Below are 22,338 nucleotides of genomic sequence, written 5' to 3'. Positions count from 1 at the left end.
TCCAGATGAATCTATCTGTGTTTGTTTTTGTTTTCTACATGTCTCTGCTTTTACAGTGCTGATACATATACTTTGCCTACAATAGGAAGGAAAATGAAGCAATGCAGAAGAGTCAAAATTCAGTGTTAATAGGGAATTTAACAGAAAATAAAAGCTGAGATCACACAGTTTTCTTTACAAATTATACCATCTTATTTGAATTTATACTTGCAATATTTGACATGTAGAGAGACAGTTGTTCACCGACTTGCCACACCATCATGATATATATCACCTGAATACTAACCAATATAAAACCAACTTTTTCTTAAGAGTTAGTAGTCCTAACCACATATTTCACCATTACTAAATACTTCATTAACTATGCCTTAAGAAGTATCTGAATTTTAAATAATTTAATACAGAAAAAAACAATTATCTTTCTTTTCCATTACATGCATAATTAATCACTTAAGCGCATAAGTAAGAAGTGAACTTCCAAATAATGTTATATTATAGCTAATATCTCCAGCAGCCTTTACATAACAGAACACTGGCAAGACCCCCTACAGGACTTAGTGTTATAGTAACAGCTATGGAAGTTGGATGTTGAATAGGAAAGGATCACAAATGTTGAATTATTTAAAAAAAAAAAAAAAAAAATCCCCAAACAACAAAACACCACCAACAGAACCATCACAAACACAACAGCAATAGCAACAAAAAAGCCCACAAAGGCTGCAAAAGGCATTCAAATTGTATTAGGATTTTATGTTCATCCCACTATGATTTTTTCTTCTTCTGTCACAAGGCTGAAGAAGAATTACATTCTTGAACTTCACTGACTCACTTAACTCACAGAAAAGCATCCTAGATCAGAATTAAGTAAAAGCAAGCAAACTGATACAATGTAAAAATAGTATCCACTCGAAAATCAGCACACAGTGTCAATGCTGTACTTGATCCCTAACATTATAGCTAGCTCATAGCAATAAAAGACCTTTCTGCTAGACTATGGAGGTATGCATCTGCACCCCCAAATTGAGCATCAACTGAAATTATTCTATATTTTCAAGTACATGACACTGAATGACCAAGGGGCTGCAGTGTGGATGAATGAGATTGGCATTAACTGCTGGATGCACAGTGATTGGAAAGGAACCAGTGTATCTCTGTAGCACAGCATGAGCACACCTGTACACAAAACTTTCCACAGTTCTGAAGGAAAATGTTCCACAGAGTAAGGGATTGATCAAAGGAAAACATAACCAGCAATTCAGAAGACATTAGAGCTGACAGATAATTTATACTGAGCAGCAGAGCAACTAGGAGATAATGGAGAAATAACCAATGGAGAGTTTTGAGGACCTTGGAAAACTAATTTTAATCTCAGTCATCTTTGCTTATGAAGGACTACATTTTACTTTTGATTATGCAGATATCTTGGCTTAAACGCAAAACTTCTTGAAACTGAACTTGACAGTTAAGATACTAAATAATTGATTCTTTTCAGGTAAACCCCCAGAATGAAGCTACAACATTATTACTTTTAATAGCAGCTTAAACAGCTCTCCTTACAGGATGTTGCTCAACAAAATGCTGTGTGCTAGACCTGCCCCCTGTACAGCACACTTCCATCTGCCTTACTTTATAGGAGCTGATTTAAAAAAGAAGGCAAAATTATTTCCCTGTATAAACTGAAACAAGAAAATGGTTTTAGGGGAAGGGAAAAAAAAAAAAAAAAAAAAAGTTTTATATACTGGGAGTTTTAGTTACATAGAAAAACATTTTTTTGATGTTTGAATATGGTGGGGGACTACGGTGGGTCCTTGGATTCCCCGATGGAGGGCATGGGAACAGAAATTAGCCTTGAAGATATTAAGGCCTACCCGTGAGAAAGATGGGAAGAAAGGACTACCCGGAAATATTAAGGATGTACCCGTGAGAGAGAAGGGAGTAAAAGAGTAATATTGATGATGGCAAAAATACCCAATGAGATGCTACTGCTGTAACTTGTAATCAACAGTGAAGAGACACATGAACTGGTAAAACTGTATAAAAATGCACTTGTGGCAATAAATGGCATCTACTCCTTTCATCCAGGAAGAACCTGGTCTATGTCATTTGTCTGTCTCAACCGCCACAGAATGCTATTTTTAAAGATGCATTATTCTATTTTTGATGTTTATCTGCCATCTGCTATATTTTTACTAGCAACAAATAAAAGAGCTGATAAAGTCAAATAGGCTGCTTTTCCAATATTTCAGCTTTTGACCTGAAGTAGCAACTATAGAGATTTCATAAGAAAGTCTACTTCTGGCAAATGCCTATGCAATTTTGAAGACAAGATAAGCTTAGATAGTCAGAACCTAAAATACAAAGAAAATTCAAATTCTTTGGCTTCATATCCCTTTAATATATATTTAATATTTAAGAAGTAAGATTGGTAGAGATATTTAGATCAAAATGTTTCATAACTAACATATGCCTATATAAAATTGGCGAATGCAATTTACTGATTTCAATAATAATTAAAAACTAAATGCCTGAATGAAAAAAAAGCACTCCAAAGTTTAGTAATTTAACACTGCTCCATATTACAGTGTTCTCTGAGCAGAAGAAACTAGAAAAAGCAGCAGAAAAATTGAAAAGTATGCACTTATAAAGAACAAACGAACACTGCCCTCTGAGCTTCACTAGCTTTATTGGCAAAGACTTTCTGGCAATCCATCAAATAAACCACTGCAGTGCAAGTAGTTACAAAGGAGTCAATAGCTTCAGAGACACTTTTGTGATGCAGAGAAATGTCCTGCCATTTATGGACAGGATTTTGTCTGCTCTGTTTCTGGTTTTATTTTATTGTGCATCTCTTCCAACTCAGGACATTCTATGACGCTACAAATCTGATATGGTGTGATACTAAACACTGCTAAAGGTGACAACAAGGTCGATGAATGCTAAATGTCTGGGAGTCAGCAGTGAATCAAGAATAAGCCCTGCATCCTGTAAGCATGGACACTATAAATACAGAAGTATTAGAGAACCTTAGGCATTCAAAAAATCAATGTGAAACAAGTGGTAAAAAGTGGCAAACTATGAAAGATACTGCTTTCTTGGCTTAAGTTAATATTGTACAAAACTCTGCCAGATAGTATAAATATCCTGAGTCCAAAACCTCAGAAAAAGCCTTAAATAGTTTAGCTGAAAGAACACTTCTCTATATATCCCAATTTTTTTTTTTTTTTTTTTTCTCACATGTCACCTTACTTTGTATGGCAAATTATTGAAATTGTGAAAATTGAATAGTGGACCAAGGAACAGACTGGGGGGAATGTAGCTTTGTTACAAACTATTATTCATCCAACTGTTACTTCTGAAATGTCACATAAGCAGGAAGGTCAGAATTTTGCTCATACTGATACCTGAAGAATAGAAGCACAAGAAGTGATTTTACCTAATTCCAATGTCATTTTGCCCCATCAGGTGCTAGTCAAGCAGTGCATCTAAAGAAATGTATTAATGATGTTTTCCCTTTTGACTTTGGAATTATAATGAGTGAAAATCTGAATCAAATCCTCTCTCAACTTTTCTTAGATTCATATATATGAAGTTGAATGGAGAAATTGGCAAAAGATTACAGAAGGGATATGAATGATCTGGTTTATATAAACCTTCAGTCTCAGTTGAGTACATAAGTTCATTCAGAGCTCTCTGATACTCAGTAAGAACAGCCACTATATGAACTTTCTGAAGTCTCATACAGAATTCCTAACTTCTAATCTTTCTAGTGAGATACCAACTATCTTTGCATCAGTTTATATCAATTCCAGCCTCAAGAGGATTTACTTTGACTAGTTCAGTCTTACTAAAAGGTCAGAACACATTTTTTTTTAAATTCATTAAACTGCATAATGCATCTTTTCTTAATTCCACACAAACCAAGCCTCATGCACCACAGAGCACTTTAGACAACTGATGCTGAATTAATGAGAGCTACATGGACATCTCAGTACATTTAGTCCAGGGCTTAAAAGATAAAAAGAACCTTTAAGCTCTGTCACAGAAGTTAGATGCTTAGAATTACAAAATGAATTGAAGCTCAAAAACAGTAATGAGAAATCATAAAACTTATGTTAAAATTACCAGAATATAAACTCTCACATTCTAGGTATAAGGTCTTCTGGTTTGGGGATTGTGCAGATAGTAATTGTATTGCTTGTAAAATACAAAATAGTGTGAACAACAAGCATTGAAAATTGAAAGCTGAGAAGATCACACTCTGCAACAATGTTACTCAGATTCAATGTATTTTTTTAAAGTTACCAAGAAATCAGTGAAAGATGATATCAGCGGAAAAATGAATAATATAATAATGAACAGAGAGATGAATACCTACAAGTTACTGCACAAGTTAGCATACTCTCTTGGAGCCAAGACATTACGTTTTATTTTTAACTGGTCTTTCAGCTGACTTTTAAAGATAAGAAACAGTCAGTTAAATTTAAAAAATTCTCTCTCTCATTACCAGTCAGGAAAGTGTGCAGGTTAGTTACATGCTGTAGGTAGTAGAGGTAAATTAGGAAAACATCTGACTAATGATAATGCAGTGATCTTTTTGGACACTACAAGTAGCATTTTTAAATGCCCCATATGCAAAGGAATACAAATGACAAAAGACAGCCTAAGTGAACTATGGGATCCCTAAGCAGTTTGAGGGAAAGGGTTTTCTTCTTTTAGAACACTATTCCATTCTCTATGATAGACAAAACTGTATGGTTTGGTTAGACTTCATTTGAACAGAAGGGACTTACTCGCAGAATCTGAAAGAATACTGAAATCATTAGAGGACACAAGAAAAGTCATACAGTAATTAAACTGATAATCAAAAGCAGGGTAAAAAGAAAACATTAGTGTGTTTTTTTCACATAACATGCAGATGTTGAGAACATATTTTGATTAGACAAGAGATACGGGGAGAAGAAAATTACATGACATCTTACAAAAAAAAAATGCCAAATGTTTGGCTATTAAAAGGAATTGCAGTGATTTATTTTTCAGCATAAATCCCATATACTTGATATTACGATCCTATTATTATCCTAGAAGGAGTATGACTGAATGAAATATAAATGAAAAAGTTAAAAGCAGTTATTATAAGGTACTTAGAATTTCACACAGTCCATCTATACCAAAGTGACATTCTGTGTTTCTGAATCATTAAATTTGGCAGACCATGATCATGAATGTTCATGAATTGATGTTCAGAAAAAAATATGAACTAGAACATTTACCACCGATGACATGGGTATATGAGATGACATAAAATCTAGCTGCTTATGTTACTTTGCCTACTGCACGTGGAAAGAAAAAGTTTGGCTTACACGACAGAAATATCTATCTGAAAAAAACAGATGCTAAAGAAAATTAGTATACTTTTGGAAGTTCTAAATATTATAACTACAAATGAATCATAAGAGTATTTCATTGAAGGGAGAGTTGTCTGTATGACTTCTTGACAGACAAGGAAAAAGTGATTACAGAATTCAAATTTAGGTTGTTTATATTAAAATACTGAGTATATTTATTGTTCCTTAAAAAAAAAAATCACCAAACACCACAGAAGTCAAAATATTAATACATATTTTGTATTTAAAAACATCAATTTTCAAAAAGAAGAAAGTGTTTATGAACTATCATATCCAAGTATGCACTTGCTACATTGTAATTAAAAGACATCTTAATTGTAACATTCTATACTAGCAGCATGGTGTACATTTCAGTAATAATTGAGAAAAAGCATAAGTGTCCCAGATATATATTTTATTTTATAGCTAAGGAAAAGCCAATCACGTAATGATGGCATACTTGCCTTCCTAACATGACTATGGAGAATACTAACAAACACATTCATTGAGCCAGACATTTTTAAGTGATCATGTCTGGGTAATGTGGATCCAACAGTTTTAAAATGTATCCACTCTGTGGATTACTTAATGTTAGTTTTCAGTAAGTCTGGCACATATAATATATAGAAGTTCCAGAAACATTTAAGAAAGGTAATGTTATTTCCATGTTTAAAAGAAGTAACTATAAGACTGTCAATCTCTCTCAGACAAAACAAAGACTTCTACTACAAAGGAATTAAGTGGTCAATGTAAAGAATTATATTTGGGTATACATTTTAGAAAAACATCCCATTGGTTTTTCCATTAACTGTCATGTTTGAGTGACAAAGCTATAAAAACTGCTATAGTTTGCATTGCCATAGCACTCATTGAACAGACCAAGAACCATTAAGTCTTGAAATGAATCTGGCATATCTTCCCTAAAAGTCTTCTCAGGGATATGTTCTTGACCTTAAGTTATTTAATACTTCTATTAATTTTCTGGGGGAAAAGTAAAATCCACGCTAATAAAGTTAACCAGTGATACTAGAGGATATAATGTTTGATAATGAAGAGAACAAGCTAGTGACAAGCAGGGCTTGGGATCACGTGTAAAGCAGCATGGTATCAAACTATACACTTTTGTCTATAGGTAACTATAAACTTAGGGCTGGATTTTTTTTTCCACTAAAGATGCATTCTTGTTCAATCAAGGGTTTGGTTTTTTTCTCTTGGAGAAAAAATGCAAGAGGTCTAAGTAGTCCAGCCAGCCAGCTAAACTAGGAAGCACTTCTATTTACAGCAACATAACTGGTATCAGCTATGATATTAACTTGCAATAGTTCCTCAACATTCAGAGAGGATGACTAGTTTTGGGCTAAGCTTGCCACTCATTCACACAGGAAAAAATCAAGGTACGCCCCTCTCTATGACCCCTCCCAATCAGAGTACACTAGAAAACAGAATTAATTTAGGGTCAATTTTCTAAGCAGTATTAAATACAGGTTGCAGTGACAGACTGGGAAGAGAACACAATTTAAATTATCCAGTTTGCTTTCAATTCAGAGTTGAAAGGAAGCAAGCACACAGTTTATATGAATGTCAGCTAGATGACAGGAACTAATGACACTCGAGACTAATACTGTCCCTGTGCTGCTGCTTTGCTCCATGTGTCTTTTAACTATCTTGTTTGAGTTCTCATCAGTGGAGAAGAGAGGTGAATGCATTGCACTTGCATTCAACAATATTCATAATAATTGGTACATATTTGTGACAAGGTTACCTTTTGCTATCAATATTGTAACAACTCAAAAGCCTGTTGTGAAGTTTCACTTGAACTGGTACCTTGTGAAAATGTACATGCTGTCTGAAAACTGAACTGATCACAGCAGCCGGAAGAAACCAGAAAATTGTTGTCTTCAATCTAATGCATATGTGATGCAGTCCATTCAATGACATATAATTGCTGAATCACCAAACAGGCTGAGTATTCAGAGCTACTTTCATTGAATTCATTCTGATACTTGTTTGAAGGCATTTGAAGAATACGAAGAAATGTTACTTTACAGAAAAGCAGTGTATATGAGCATATACATAAAATACAATTCTCCTAGGAGATTTTACAAAACGTATCTTCTATTATATAAAAAATAACTTATAGTGTAAGCATTATAAAATGTCAAAAGGCTTTAAAGCTGTATAAAACACACTAGCTTTGTAAGAAATATTGTAGAATTTGGATGTGTATTCAAAGTTTTAGCCGATAGATGGCAGACATGCACAATACTTAGCCAACCAAATCATGGCAACTTTAAGGTGCTGAGAAAGAAATAGTTTTGAGACCTGGGGATGCATAAAAAGATAGTAAATGATTATAAAGTTCTGTAGCTCATAATTCCTCTCCCACACTGGTACCCCTACAGTTTAGTTACCAGAGCATTTCTTTGTGACAGTGTAACTAACCGAGGTACTGCTCTAAGTTCCATTAAAAGGTATATGTTTTCCAAATGCTTTGCAGATTCAAATATGGTTTCAGGTCAAGCTGTTCTCTAGAGGTTATGTCAAAAAAAGGCTGCAGGGTATTGAATCAAATGTTGCTTTCATGTGGCAGATTTGTAACTGAAGCTTCATCTTGAAGCACATTTACTGGATGGCCAGGAGGCATTCACACCGTCAGCTTAAGCATCTTAATAAGACACTTTTTTTCTCTGAAGTCCTCTATCTTTCCACAGAGGGAAACCGATTCCATTCTCTGACTCACAAAAAAATAGTTGAATGTCCACCAGACATGCTGGAAACTGTCTTCTCAGATCAGGAATTCAAAGCAGAGACCCACAAGCCTCATCCAAAATTACTTGAGATGTCTGTAGCAGGACCTGGACAGAATCTGAGCAGACTGGAAAAAAGGATCCCCTATTTCCATACCTATGCTGATCACCACACAAAGAGATTTGTTCACTATGCTGTGCATGTGTCCAGGCTATCTGTCTTCTTTTCCCTGCTGTAAATCTTGAATTTTTTTCTGAAAAAATAGTGCAGCTTCAGCAACAGCCTAAACTAAATGGGACACCATGGAAGAAGGACAATAGAGTCTTCCTGACAATTGAATCTATTAGGAATCAAAGAGTTTGAATCACTTGAAATTTTGTATAGTAGAATAGATGAAGAACTGAAAACACATGGTCGGGAAAAGGAAATGTATTGTTTAATAGGTCTCTTTTATCTTTAATGTATGTGATTCAATAATATGAGACACTATCAAATCCATACATTAGGTTTTATTTAAATCACTGTAGTTCTAAGGCTGATTGCTCCTCATTCACGTGTCCTTGTAAATGTGAAGCCAAGATCATATTTTACATGTTTAATCTTCCTCTAACAATACCATCCTATCAAGGTAATTTATTCCAATACAGTCTGCCCATAAAATCAATATTTCCTTTTCCATAAGCATACAAGTACACAATAAAAGGCATTTCAGTTATCTGAATTGCCTTTCCTACCATAGGAGACAGAATAACACTTTTAAGTGGTGCATGTAGTGTTTGTAAATCATTACTGAATACAACTGAAAGTTGTTCATCTCTGCAGGGGTCTCCAACTTAGCAGACTGGAAGCTATCCAGGGAAACAAAGGTCTGAATCTGAAACTTATTTATGATCCTCAGATCATTATGACCTTGTGTTAAAAAACACCACAGAGCTTTACCATGGCATTATTTTTCCCATTGCAAAGTTTTGTTTTCATCCAACAACCTTTAGGGCCTACCTTGACTTAGACTATAAAGACAGTATCCAGACTCAGCTATGCATTAAAATCACTTGATTAAAATTAACTGTCAAAATTACCTGTAAAATCTCAAGAGTTAGAAACTCCACCCCTTCTGTTATCATTCTTCCCTTGGGAAGATTCTCTCCACTCCACAGAAGCCAACATTTGAAGTGGAAAGTTGTCCTTCTGTCATCATCAGAAAGTTTTTTGTACAGTGTTGTGCAAGAAATATTTATGATTTATAAAGCATAGTTTAAGTTTATGTTTAAGTATCGACACAATTGCTGCTATTTGCAAAACAGCGCTGGAAAAATGTCAAGAGGATCTAGATGCAAATGAACGTCAGAAAACATGCTGATGTTTTTATCTGTACAGTTTTAAGTCAAAGTAAAACAAATTTTTATACCGTCAAAACAATCTATATCACTGAATTACAGATTCATTAAAATTTTCTTCCCTTTCTCTACTTTCCCCCAGTCTTTCAATAATATGTAGATCATTCCATGTGCCAGCTATATTCTCCTCATGTACTTCCTTTTCTCATGCTATCCTATGCTAGCAAAACCGATACCCTGGAAATTCTCTTCCATACAATTTATCAAACCTAAAAATTTGATATTTTGCAGGTTGAAAGTGATGTCGTGACATCAGGTGTATATCAGACAGTGAGCACCCTACCACGCCTAGAAAAATTTTGATAGAATATCATAATAGCATATGCTGATCCACCTTGTATACTGAATTTTGTTTGCATACTGGAATCTAGGTAGAAGATTAGATTTTAAACAATATCCTTTATGAATGCTGCTTGAAAATTTAATTCATATACAGAATTTTGAGATACAAAAATACATTTTATGAGCAACTGAACACAGAAGAGTAGCAAGGGAAGTGGAAGGCTTCACATACCAAGAGTTATACAGTAGCTGAATGGTGGCATTTCTAAACTAGCATCAAGAAAAAAACCACTGCCTTTCCAGTAGAGTACATTAAAAGCTTATACATTCAGGCCACATCCTCTGCTAAACTTCACATCTTTCTATGAGCATTTATTGTTCCAAAGGTAAAGTTTATTTTTTATTTAGTATGGTTTGTGTTTTTTAAAGACTCTTTAAACTGTATGTTTGTACTTTCTTTAGCGTCAGTTAGTTAAATCAGGAGAGTTCTTGCGAAATCGTGAATTCAGGTAGCCAAATTCTGGTGATTTTCATTCTGTCTAGTGCTTAGATTAACTCATCACAGCTGATTGATGTGAATCAATAGTGAAATAAACTGGAAAGACCCTGATGCACAATACATTCCAGACAATGTACTGTATTTTGACTCCTAAATGATCTTGAAATTCAAGGCTTATAAAGGACTTCTGCTTAATCAGTAACAAATTCTTAAAATATGCAAAGAATTCTTGGGATACACTGAAGTCCAAACCTGTTAAATGATGTTTGCGTTGCCTAACATTAAGCACTCCCTATTTACTTGCCATGCTAGAAGGCACCTACCTGCAATTCATATTTCCACAGGGACACTTGGTGCAGAAACCAGAACTTACATGTTCTGAATCACCCTCTGCACAAGGATCTCTCTCTCAATTAGAAAAATTATATAAAAGGAAGAGGAGGCATCTAACCCGAAATTGTAAATAATTTGTTGCAGTCATCCTTCCCTCTCCACTCATATTTCCAGTCCTTCCACGGAGTTACCTACTGGTATGCTCAAAGTTTTTTACGGGCAGAGGAAATTTTGGCATCTTTTTAAAAGGTGTAAATGAATAGAAAATCTTTATTAATACACTTCAGTATATTTGCTTAAAAACTTTTTCATCACAGCATCTCAAAATAATTTGCTGATCTAAATTGCAGCTGTGTCAGGGACACCAGTAACTCATTTTTATGAGTTAGTGAATTATTTCACTAAGGATGATATATGCTAAAGTGAAAATCCCTTTGAAATAAACACCATGAAAGCAGGTGTAAAGCTCAAACATTGTAAATATGTCACTCCTAAGATCACTAAAAAAAAAAAAAAATCTGTTCCTCAGCAAGTGATAAAATGTCTCAGAAGGATTCCTTGAGAAAACAGGTAAGGTGGGACTATAAACAAGAAACCAATAAAAAGTTACATCGGTGTAATTAAAAGAGATGGAAATCCTTTCAAACCTATGGATAAATATAAGTGCAATGCTTAACTCTGTCTACCAAATGACATAAATCTTGCAAAAACTATCCAGCAGAAACTGCTCCATGGGCATTATTCCTGTTGGTACTGTTGATTAGATTGCTATGTCACCATGAGTCAGTCAATTATGCAGTCACTTTCAAACAGGATACTCATCTCAATTATCTCTTTGCCTTACTTCCCAAATTTTGTAGTTTTGCTATTTTCTTATTTCATATTCATTTTCTATGGATGCTGTAATTCTAGTTTTTGCTCTTTAATCATCTCCAACGATTTCAAAGTTCTGGGAAACTCTGATACATCACACTGAAGAGTGTAATTGCATCCCATTAATTCACATGTTTCACATGTTGTCTAAAGGCATGGTATTCACAAAGTATGCCATTTTTAGGAAGCTTTCCTTGAATAAGAGCTGGTAAATTTTGACTTTAATTTTACTTAACTTATTTTGTCTGCTCTGCTTCATTTTGTATTTCCTTTTGTATGTGGCATATTCTTTTCTAATGCATTCCTAGCAGTCCTACACAAATGTTAAGCCCAGAAAGTGTCTAAACAAATCTTCCAAATCTGTGGTTTCAATGGATTTAAAATCTAGCTATACTGGCTCAAAATGTGAAGAAAATTTGTTTACTTCATTGTTGACAATGATTCATAGCAGTCCAGTCCACTGAACGAATGGTCTGGATCATGTGTTCAGGTTGTAAGCTGATATGATTACATCAGATCCATAGTTTTATAAAAATGGCCTCACATTACACAGTACTTCCAAGTTGGAGTTCACCACCACTGAGAATGGGAGATTATATTAATGAATCAAGAAAAAAAATTGACTTAGTAAGTGCTTTTTGTGACATAACCTACCTGTCCACTGAAATAGCAAATTCAATGCTAAAACAATTTGGGTAATATCCTTTCGCTTACACAATACCATAAGATGAAGAAATTCTTCATCAAAATGTGAAAAGTTTAAGTATTTTTATAACAGCTATTTAAAGGAAAAACTGTTTTACTTACCAAGCCAACTTCTGTTTAAATATACTGACACAAACACTGGAGGGACTGTGAAGAAATCTACTACTGAATTAACTTCTAGCCAAAACCATAGCTTGTCATTGGCTGCTATGAACTGAAAAAAAAAAGAGGGAGAGGGGTGAAAGAACCAGATTATGCTCATGGTGGTTTCAAGTATGTGCAATATTTTCCATTCTAAACTATTAAACTCCAATGTTTTTGGAGAAGTAACTCATGGTTTAGGTCAGTTCAAACAAAGCAACATGTCTCACTGGATAGAAGTCTGTATTGTGCATTGCTTGATAACCATATTGAGATTAAAATGAAAGGTCTAACCAAAGAGACACATCATTTATATGACTAATTGTAGTATCTGTGCTAAAAAACATTTTCTTCATATTTATTAACAATGTATCAGTAATATTAGGAATATGTAGGCGAGTATAAAATATTTCAAAGTGTATCACCTTTACTCTAGCACACCAAACATGTTGGCAGTAATATCATCATATGTCTGCTGTTCACAGGTTTCTAAATATATGATAGTTTACAAAGGGTCACTTTAACATCCTGTCAGAGGTAATCACCAGGATGACTCCTAATAGGTATCATTCAGGACTGCATGTTCTAATCAGCATTTCATCTTTCCATAGGGCACAACCTGTAGGCTTTCAAAAAGGTTAAAGTGTGTTATTCAACAGTGAAAACAAAGTCTGTTGACTGTAAAGGTCACTCACACTTTTCCATGGAAGTTTTGAACAGCCATTCATTCAGGTAATTAGCAGTTAATAAAAGCCAATTTCATTACAGAAGCAATCCTACCATGCTTGAAGAGATATCATGATCTTCTAGAAGCACTAGCATAATTCTGTCACTTTCAAAGAAGGATTACTGCCATACTTGCCATATCTCTGCCAGACCCTATTGCTTGATTATGTGCTAACTCATGCAATTTGGGCTTAGTCTTCATCAGCAGTTTACAGACTTCACTTCTGAGTTTTCACATAGTTGGATGCTAATCAACAAAGATTTTCAAAAGGATATATATGTGTTTGCGCACAAATATCTTCCAGAACTGAAGATATAGTAAGATTTTTATGATTTTGAGTTGCAATATCATTTTGGGGAGAACAGATGGGGAAGGATGAGATTCTAAAATATTTCTTCAAATATTTAGTTTGCCAATGAGTCCTCACAGGAGATATTTATCAGAAAACATACAAACAAACAAAGATATAACTAGCAAATTCATTATCAATCCAGCTCTTGCATCTACACAACCAAGTATCACCTTTTCCCCAGGAACTCCTGTTTAGTTCAGCAGGACTTCTTTGAGAATTGAAGTTGCACCTATAGTAGTCTTTTAACTTAGATAAGGAGCACCAATCTGAATTGAATCCTTTTTATTCCCACTCACTGTACTTCACTTTGCATCACAAAGCAGTTTTGGAAAACACAAATATTTCTTCTGGTTGAAAATAAAATTGAAAAAAGGTGTTTTAGCAATGTGTCGCATATTGCAACTGCTAAAGTGTGTTCAGTCAACAGGATCAAAGTAGACTCTACAGTACTCTCTCTTCCTTCGAAAAGGGAGGACTTTCCCAGTCGGGAAAAGTGGATGTGCACAGAACTCAATGCAGCAGCTCTACCAGCTGTTATGTCAACCTTCAACTGTCAAAGACACATCTAGCAGCAAAGGAATAGATCAAGTATTCACTAGTCTTGCTGAGTTAGTTATCACTCTATTGACAACCAGATTCCACGTGACTGACCAGCACTGAGCTGTAATAGTTTCCACTTTCTACCACATAAGAACATTTTGGAACAGACAGCTTAGCTTATGAACTACCTGTCTCCTTAGTGATCTTAGATGCTTACTATTATCACCGAAATGTTAGCTAAATTTTGTCCAGCCATTGTAAAATCAGGCTGTATCCAAAGATACAGCGCTATCCCTATCTAATAGCTCTTTTCCCTCCCTGACTTATTCTGTCAAAGACACACTACTTACACGCAAGCCGAAGTAGAGTAGGAAGAACACATTGAAAGCCATGTCGATCTGTAATGTGAAATCTTTGTAGAAATTCTGGCAGGATTCTATTGGGCTATTTGAAAGAAGAAAAAAAAAAAAAAAGAAAAAGAAAAAAAAAATCAGAGTAAATTGTCAACTTCTCAACTTCTACTCCAGTGATTTTTTAATGCATTTCATTAAAGACCTTAATTCAGAAATCACATTTCTGTTGTCCAGTCATTTACAAGATACAAGCAAGCATTTCAAATGAATTCTTTCATTCATTCAGTTAGTCATTCATATAGTATTTATATTCACCTGTTCAGGTAAGATCTGAGAATTAACATGCAGATACCTTTAAGAAATGACAAGCAGGAGAATACCTCAGGATTCCTTAAACCACACATTAACCCTTAAAGAACTGACTTCTTTCTATAGGATACATACCTATGATACTTTAGGAACAAAACCAACAAGCACACAGCTATGGTGAAATTTTACAAGTTTATAATACGTGATAATATAAAACCTTAAAAAAAACCACCAAAAAGTAGTTGCTTAGGAATACATTACCCATTAGCAACCTGAGGCACTTAGTCTTGTAGTATCCCTTGTTTATAAGAAGTTGTTTGGTTTTCTTTGTTTTGTTGTTTCAGTTTTGTTTGTTTGATGGTTGGTTTGGGGGTTTTTTTTGATTGATTGGTCGGGGTTTTTTCCCTTTTTCTTACTTCTTTTTTGTGTATGGTTATTTAATGTGCGTTATGTACAGTACTATGAGTTGAGTATAAAAGCAGTATAGTCCACTAGTAAAATTAAAAAATACATTGAGGAATTTGAAGCAGTACTCTAAGGGTTAATTTCTGCATGCAGGTTAATTAAAATACCTGTGTGTGTCAGGCAGCCATTGCAATTTCTAGCTTTTGTATTATGCTTTATTTAACAGTGGGACAGGTCCAAAGCATACTCTATACAAACTGGTACTTTATAGATACACTTTTTTCTAAGGAAGGAGATAACTCCCACAAGTATGACTAGTGATTTATTTGGGAGGTTTCTAAAATAGGTTGGTGAAGCCCCAGAACAATGTTGAAGTCTCAGACCAAAGTAAAAGTCATGTCCCAATATATGCTGATGTATATACTATATACACATAATGTCCCACCATATATACACACATATATTGCAAATGATCATGTATTTATCACAACTGTAATAAAGTGAAAAACTAGAACACATATCATTTGATCATTTGGGACCCTAGAAAACATCCTTTCAGGAAAGAAGAAATTCTTCCTGGGTCAAATAAATCACTGAATGTGAATGTAATACCAGTTAGTATAGCGGTAGCTCTGCACATATAATGCTAGACTGCCCAACAAGCAAGATTCTATGCATTATCAATGTCAGTTACCTAATTTAAGGCATAAAGGAAATTACTTGGTCCACTAGGTCATTACACATGCAGCCAAATTTTCCATTCCTTGTATACATTACAGGTCAAACAAGTTAAGTACAGCATGCCCTCTCCTATCTTTAGACGCATGAATGTATACAGCAAAATTCTCCTTGATGTGCAATAGCTTTGTATTTTAAGAAAGTTCAGTGCTATAGGAAATTATATTAAAATGTTTTTTAAAAATGCTATTCACAAAGACATTGAAGCTATGAAACATTTCTGTTATAATTCAAATAAAATTGATTTACAAAAACAAGCAGAAGGGAAGAGAAGCCAAATGTTAACATATAGGACAGAAAACAGCACCTCATACTTTACAAATACAGCTTTAGCTACACAAAGAGTGGACGCGATCTGAGAACCCAACAGAATAATTTTCTGTATGGCATTACTGAGAGCAAAGGATTTTCTCCAAATAAGGTAGGCTACGCACTGAGTCACTATGCACCCCATCAACAGAAATCACTGGAAGTACAGCAGAAGCAGAATGACCAGCCTGGCACAAACACAGAGGCTTGCACCCTTAATTCCAGGTTAGGGTCCTGTAAAAGCTGCAGAAATTCACTGAAGCTAATGGAATTGCACAGATTTATAACTAGGATAGAGAGCTTCATTACCTTCCTTTCCACAGTTATTTGGTACTTGTCATGATTGTTAGATAAGGTCAGTTAAAGTTGCAATTAATGGCTGTACTTTTATACCATTGTCCTTCAAAAAACCCTACAAGATCTGGCAAATTAGTTAATGCATAATATATCCTCATGTTTTTTGCAAAACACTTATCACAGTGAACCAAAACTGTGATTTAGGACTCCTGTTTACCTAACACCAGAGCTACTTTTTCTGCTAGTCATATCCCTTAAAGTATCCTTCATTTCAGAGATCATCTGTCTTTCAAATTCTAAGTTAGCCATTTCAAAGGAAAACACAATGTCCTTTCCTTTTTATTTAAAATAATTATTTTGTCAGAAAGGCATGTCACTAAGGCTAAAGAAATGCTTGTTTTTACTCACACGGTGGATCATACAAAATTTTAAATTTACCAAATTATATTTTGGTGCTTTTCTTCAGTCTGGACTTTTTGTTTTAATCAGTAGCTCACATTTGAGCTGACAGAAAAATATGGCCACTCACCTATTTCACAGCAACGTTCAGCCTGCTGCAGAAAGGTAGCCAAATTGAAACTCATATTTACATCAAGTTTCCCAAACCCAGATGTGCTATAGTTCTTACAGTTCCAGATAAGAGTGTTCTGGGTTCTCCAGGACTAATAATATATTCTCTCTTTTAAACTAAAATCAGATGGCTTAGCCCATGAGTTAGCAAATGTTTCACCGTTAAAGGAGGCAACAGACTGTTAGAAATGCTTTTATTAGTCTTCCAAGTGAATTTATACTACTAAAATCCAGGAGACACAACACTAAAATCAATGGAATAATATTATACTAACAATGACAGAAAAGATCTAATGCAACTGGATAAAAATTACAGTGATGATGTAACTCTAAATGCAATATTCATGTGCACTTCAAAAGAGCATCTTTAATTTGCTACATTAAATTTGAAATAAATCTGCTGTAGCCATGGCTTCTTGTGTCTCAAAAAGAAAAACTCATAAAATCAATTTTATTTTCCTTAACCGGTGGATATCCTGCTGATAATCTATCAAGGACTATAACTCCCCTTTGCTCTGCCATCTTTTTATGTAATAAACTAAATGCTAGATTTGAGAGACTGACAGTTTTCTTCAGGTCAACATCTATATCAAGTTATCATTTGCTGTAACCGTGTACACTATGCTACAATTTAATAGAAAAATTGCATCTAGAGATCAACAGTGGGCTTGGTTTGCCTAATCCACAGTGAAGACTGAACTTTATTTGATTTTTCAGGCACTGACTACAATCTGTTGATTCTCTTCCTCTCCTGCTCTTTAAACACTGTTATTCTTTTCAGTTTCACGTTACTCCACCAGCCAGGCGTGGTGGTGGAGTTGCTCTCTATGTGAGAGAGCAACTGCAATGTACTAAATTCTGCCCAGGAGCGGATGAGGAACGAGTTGAGAGTGTATGGGTCAGGATCAAGGGACAGGCTGGCAGGGGTGATACGGTTGTAGGTGTCTATTACAGGCCACCAGATCAGGCTGAAGAAGTTGATGAGGCCTTCTATGCGCAGCTGAGAGTGGCCTCACAGTCACAGGCCCTGGTTGTTGTGGGTGATTTTAACTTCCCTGATGTTTGCTGGAAGGACCATTCAGCCAGCCAGCCACAGTCCAGGAGGTTCCTCCAGTGCATTGATGATAACTTCCTCATGCAGATGGTGGAGGAGCCGACTAGGAGTGGTGCACTGTTAGATCTCATCCTCACTAACAAGGAGGGTCTGGTCGAAGCAGTAAAGGTTGAGGGCTGCCTGGGCTGCAGTGACCACGAGATGGTGGAGTTCAGCATCTCGTGTGGCAGGAACAGAATAGCAAGCAGAATTGCAACCCTGGACTTTGGCAGGGCTAAGTTCGGCCTTTTCAAGCAATTGCTGGGGGAAATCCCATGGGCAAGACTGCTTGAAGGAAAAGGGGCCCAAGAGAGCTGGATCACATTCAGAGATTGCTTCTTCCATGCTCAGGATCAGAGCATCCCCACACGTAGGAAGTCGAGGAAGGGAGCCAGAAGGCCTGAGTGGTTGAATAGGGATCTGTTGGGTATGCTCAAGCAGAAGAGGTGAGTTTACAGGTCATGGAAGCAGGGGCTGGCCACTTGGGAGGAATATAAGGCTGCTGTTAGAGGATGTAGGAAGGCAGTTGGATAGCCAAGGCCTCCTTAGAATTACAGCTGGCGAGAGGGGTCAAGGACAGCAAGAAGAACTTTTTCAAATACATAGCAGATAAAACTAATACCAGAGGCAATGTAGGCCCACTGATGAATGAGGTGGGTGCCCTGGTGGCAGAAGACACAGAGAAGGCAGAATTGCTGAATGCCTTCTTTGTCTCTGTCTACTCTGTTGGAGGCTGTCCTGGGGAACCCTGTACCCCTGAGACCCCGGATGAAGCCAGGTCAATGTAGGAGTTTGCTTTAGTCGATGAGGACTGGGTTAGGGAACAATTAAATAGTCTGGACGTCCATAAATCCATGGGTCCAGATGGGATGCATCCGCGGGTGCTGAGGGAGCTGGCTGAAGTCATTGCTGGACTGCTCTCCATCATTTTTACCAAGTCTTGGGAAACGGGAGAGGTGCCCGAGGATTGGAGGAAAGCAAATGTCACTCCAGTCTTTAAAAAGGGCAAGAAGGAGGACCCGGGTAATTATAGACCGGTCAGCCTCACCTCTGTCCCTGGGAAAGTAATGGAACAGCTTATCCTTGGTGTCATCTCAAGGCGTATCAGGGATAAGAGGGTCATTAGGGGCAGTCAGCATGGCTTTACCAAGGGTAAGTCATGCTTGACCAACCTCATAGCCTTTTATGAGAATGCAACAAGGTGGATGGATGATGGCAGAGCGGTGGATGTGGTCTACCTTGACTTCAGTAAAGCCTTTGACACAGTCCCTCACAGCATCCTCACAGCTAAATTGAGGAGGTGTGGTCTAGACAATAGAGTAGTGAGGTTGGTTGCAAACTGGCTTAAAGAGAGAAGCCAGAGAGTGGTGGTCAATGGTGCGGAGTCCAGTTGGAGGCCAGTATCTAGTGGAGTGCCTCAAGGGTCAGTACTGGGGCCAATATTATTCAATATATTCATTAACGATTTAGATGAGGGAATTGAGTGTGCTATCAGCAAGTTTGCTGATGACACTAAGCTGGGAGGAGTGGTTGACACGCCAGAAGGCTGTGCTGCCATCCAGCGGGACCTGGACAGGCTGGAGAGTTGGGCGGGGGATAACCTGATGGAATTTAACAAGGGAAAGTGTAGAGTCCTGCATCTGGGCAGGAACAACCCCAGGTTTCAGTATAGGTTGGGGAATGACCTATTAGAGAGCAGTGTAGGGGAAAGGGACCTGGGGGTCCTGGTGGACAACAGGATGACCATGAACCACCACTGTTCCCTTGTGGCCAGGAAGGCCAATGGCATCCTTGGGTGTATTACAAGGGGGGTGGTCAGTAGATCGAGAGAGGTCCTCCTTCCCCTCTACTCCGCCCTGGTGAGACCCCATCTGGAATATTGTGTCCAGTTCTGGGCCCCTCAGTTCAAGAAGGACAGGGAGCTGCTGGAGAGAGTCCAGCGTAGGGCAACAAAGATGATTAAGGGAGTGCAGCACCTCCCTTATGAAGAAAGGCTGAGGGAGCTGGGGCTCTTTAGTTTGGAGAAGAGCGAGACTGAGGGGCAACCTTATTAATGTTTATAAATATATAAAGGGTGAGTGCCATGAGGATGGAGTCAGGCTCTTCTCAGTGGCAAACAATGATAGGACAAGGGGCAATGGGATCAAGCTGGAACACAAGAGGTTCCACTTAATTTGAGAAAGAACTTCTTCTCAGTGAGGGTGACAGAGCACTGGAACAGGCTGCCCAGGGAGGTTGTGGAGTCTCTTTCCCTGGAGACATTCAAAGCCCGCCTGGACACATTCCTGTGCAACCTCACCTAGGTGTTCCTGCTCCAGCAGGGGGATTGGACTAGATGATCTTTTGAGGACCCTTCTAATCCCAAACATACTGTGATACTGTGATACTTTTTCTAATATTACAGCATTTTTATAGCAATACTAGCCCTTACAAAGCTTTCTTATACAGGTATCATGGGCATAAACTAGTTCAGTGAGCAAGAGTGACTACATAAGAAGGAACAAAATTACTCTACATGGGGCAAAATTTTAAAAAGGTGTCCCCAGCATACTTAAACATTTTTGCAATTGATACCAAAGCCAACACTTTACATGACACTTTTACCATAGCTGAACAAATTAACAAAATCCTCATAACCTCAGTTCAAAATAATTCATCATAAAAACCATAAAATGGTTTGTGTTGGAAGGAATCTTCAAAGACCATCAAATTCCAACACCCCTGCTATGGGCAGGGACACCTTACACTACATGAGGTTGCTCAAAGCCCCATCCAGTGTGGCCTTGAACACTTCCAGGGATGGGGCATCCACAGCTTCTCTGAGCAGCCTATTCCAGTGCCTCACCACCCTCATGGTAAAGAATTTCTTCCTTATATCTAATCTAAATCTGCCCTGTTTAAGTTTAAAGCCACTATCCCTTGTTCTATCACTACATGCCCTTGTAACAAGTCCCGCTCCAACTTTCTTTCAGGTCCCCTTTACGTACTGGAAGGTTGCTATATGGGCTCCTTGGAGCCTTCTCTTCTCCAGACTGAAAACCCTAACTCTCTGAGCCTGTCCTCACAGGAGAGGTGCTCAAGCCCTCATCTTCATGGCCCTCCTCTGGACTTGCTCAAACAGGTCCATGTTCTTCTTATGCTGGATAATTTTACATAAAATGTTCCCCCCTATAATGAGAAAGGTTGTGCACACCCAGTTCAGCCCTTCAAATAACTATCCAATATGCAATTTACAGTTCTTGCTTCTTTCTGTGTAAGGAAGAGGACTCTTGTATTTTTGGCATGCATCATGTCACTCTCCTAATGTGTGGGGGTTTATTATTCTCTATTATTCTCTATTCCGACTCTCCTTTGCTTAATAAACTCAACCATATTTGTCTTTACAGCCACAAAAAACTTCTCAACTTCAGCATGTGATGAATTTAGTTTGCATTACTCTATCTTACTGTCTTTGTTTCCATCTCCCTTCCTGCCTTGTCTACATGTGGACTGGTCTCCCTTCTTCACTTTGATATGCACCTTTCTCTTTCACATGCCTTTCAAAAATGCATTGCTGACCTTAGGCTCATACACACTCAGCCAAACAATCAGTATCCTCTTTGTTCAATTTTGAAATAAATAAGCAAAATATAAATCTGATCAAAATAAAAGATGAACTGCCAAATAATGAGAAATAAAGCTACCTTCCAAGATTTCAGAGATTATTGCTTAACCTATACCTTATAAATATCAAACACCTCAAGGGAACTGCTTTTCAGGAAAAGAAAAAAAAAGAAAAAAAAAAGAGGGGGGAGAAACAATACAAGTGCCCATCCTTATTTCCCTTTATTTCTATCAACATCTGTTATTCTTTAAAGTCTGACAGATCACAAGCTGGGATTAGAATATTGCCCCTTCTATTTCTAACCTAATTAAAAATACATCATGACTCATCTGTTCTGCAGATGTTTTCCAACACTAAGTACTTGTATATTATCTCCTAAGAACACTGTAGAACCTTGACAAGCTTTAGAGTAATTTGGAGTAAAATTAACAGTTTGCCTCACCCTCCTTCAAAAAAAATCCACTGTCAGAAGAAATAAGCACCAACAAAACCAGATCAATGAGTAATAAATTGGTACAACGGCATCATCTAGTAAAGGTTTTTCTAAGAATCGGAGCCAGAGACACAGTGTTTTTTCTTATGATTCTTTCACTTTTCTGAATTATGTGATAAAGAATGGGTCATAGAAGTGGTTTTTTGGTTGGTTGTTTCTTCCCTTTTGAATGTTAGCTTGTTTTAA

The 22,338-nt window shown here is 36.9% G+C and overlaps 1 protein-coding gene across 33 annotated transcripts in view; it reads right to left on the bottom strand.

Moving 5' to 3' along the window:
- The window catches only part of KCNMA1 (potassium calcium-activated channel subfamily M alpha 1), a 476,353-nt gene that overhangs the window by 190,911 nt on the left and 263,104 nt on the right, over positions 1-22,338 (bottom strand). For all 33 annotated transcript variants that reach the window (XM_071811786.1, XM_071811785.1, XM_071811784.1 and 30 more), the window contains 2 exons: positions 14,332-14,425; positions 12,324-12,435 (listed from right to left, as the gene is read on the bottom strand). In XM_071811786.1, coding sequence (XP_071667887.1) covers positions 12,324-12,435; positions 14,332-14,425 — 206 coding nt within the window. The remainder of the gene's footprint in view (positions 1-12,323; positions 12,436-14,331; positions 14,426-22,338) is intronic.

This window comes from Patagioenas fasciata, chromosome 8 (assembly GCF_037038585.1).
Source record: "Patagioenas fasciata isolate bPatFas1 chromosome 8, bPatFas1.hap1, whole genome shotgun sequence".
Classification (NCBI taxonomy): domain Eukaryota; kingdom Metazoa; phylum Chordata; class Aves; order Columbiformes; family Columbidae; genus Patagioenas; species Patagioenas fasciata.
This window is presented reverse-complemented; position numbering and strand designations above follow the sequence as displayed.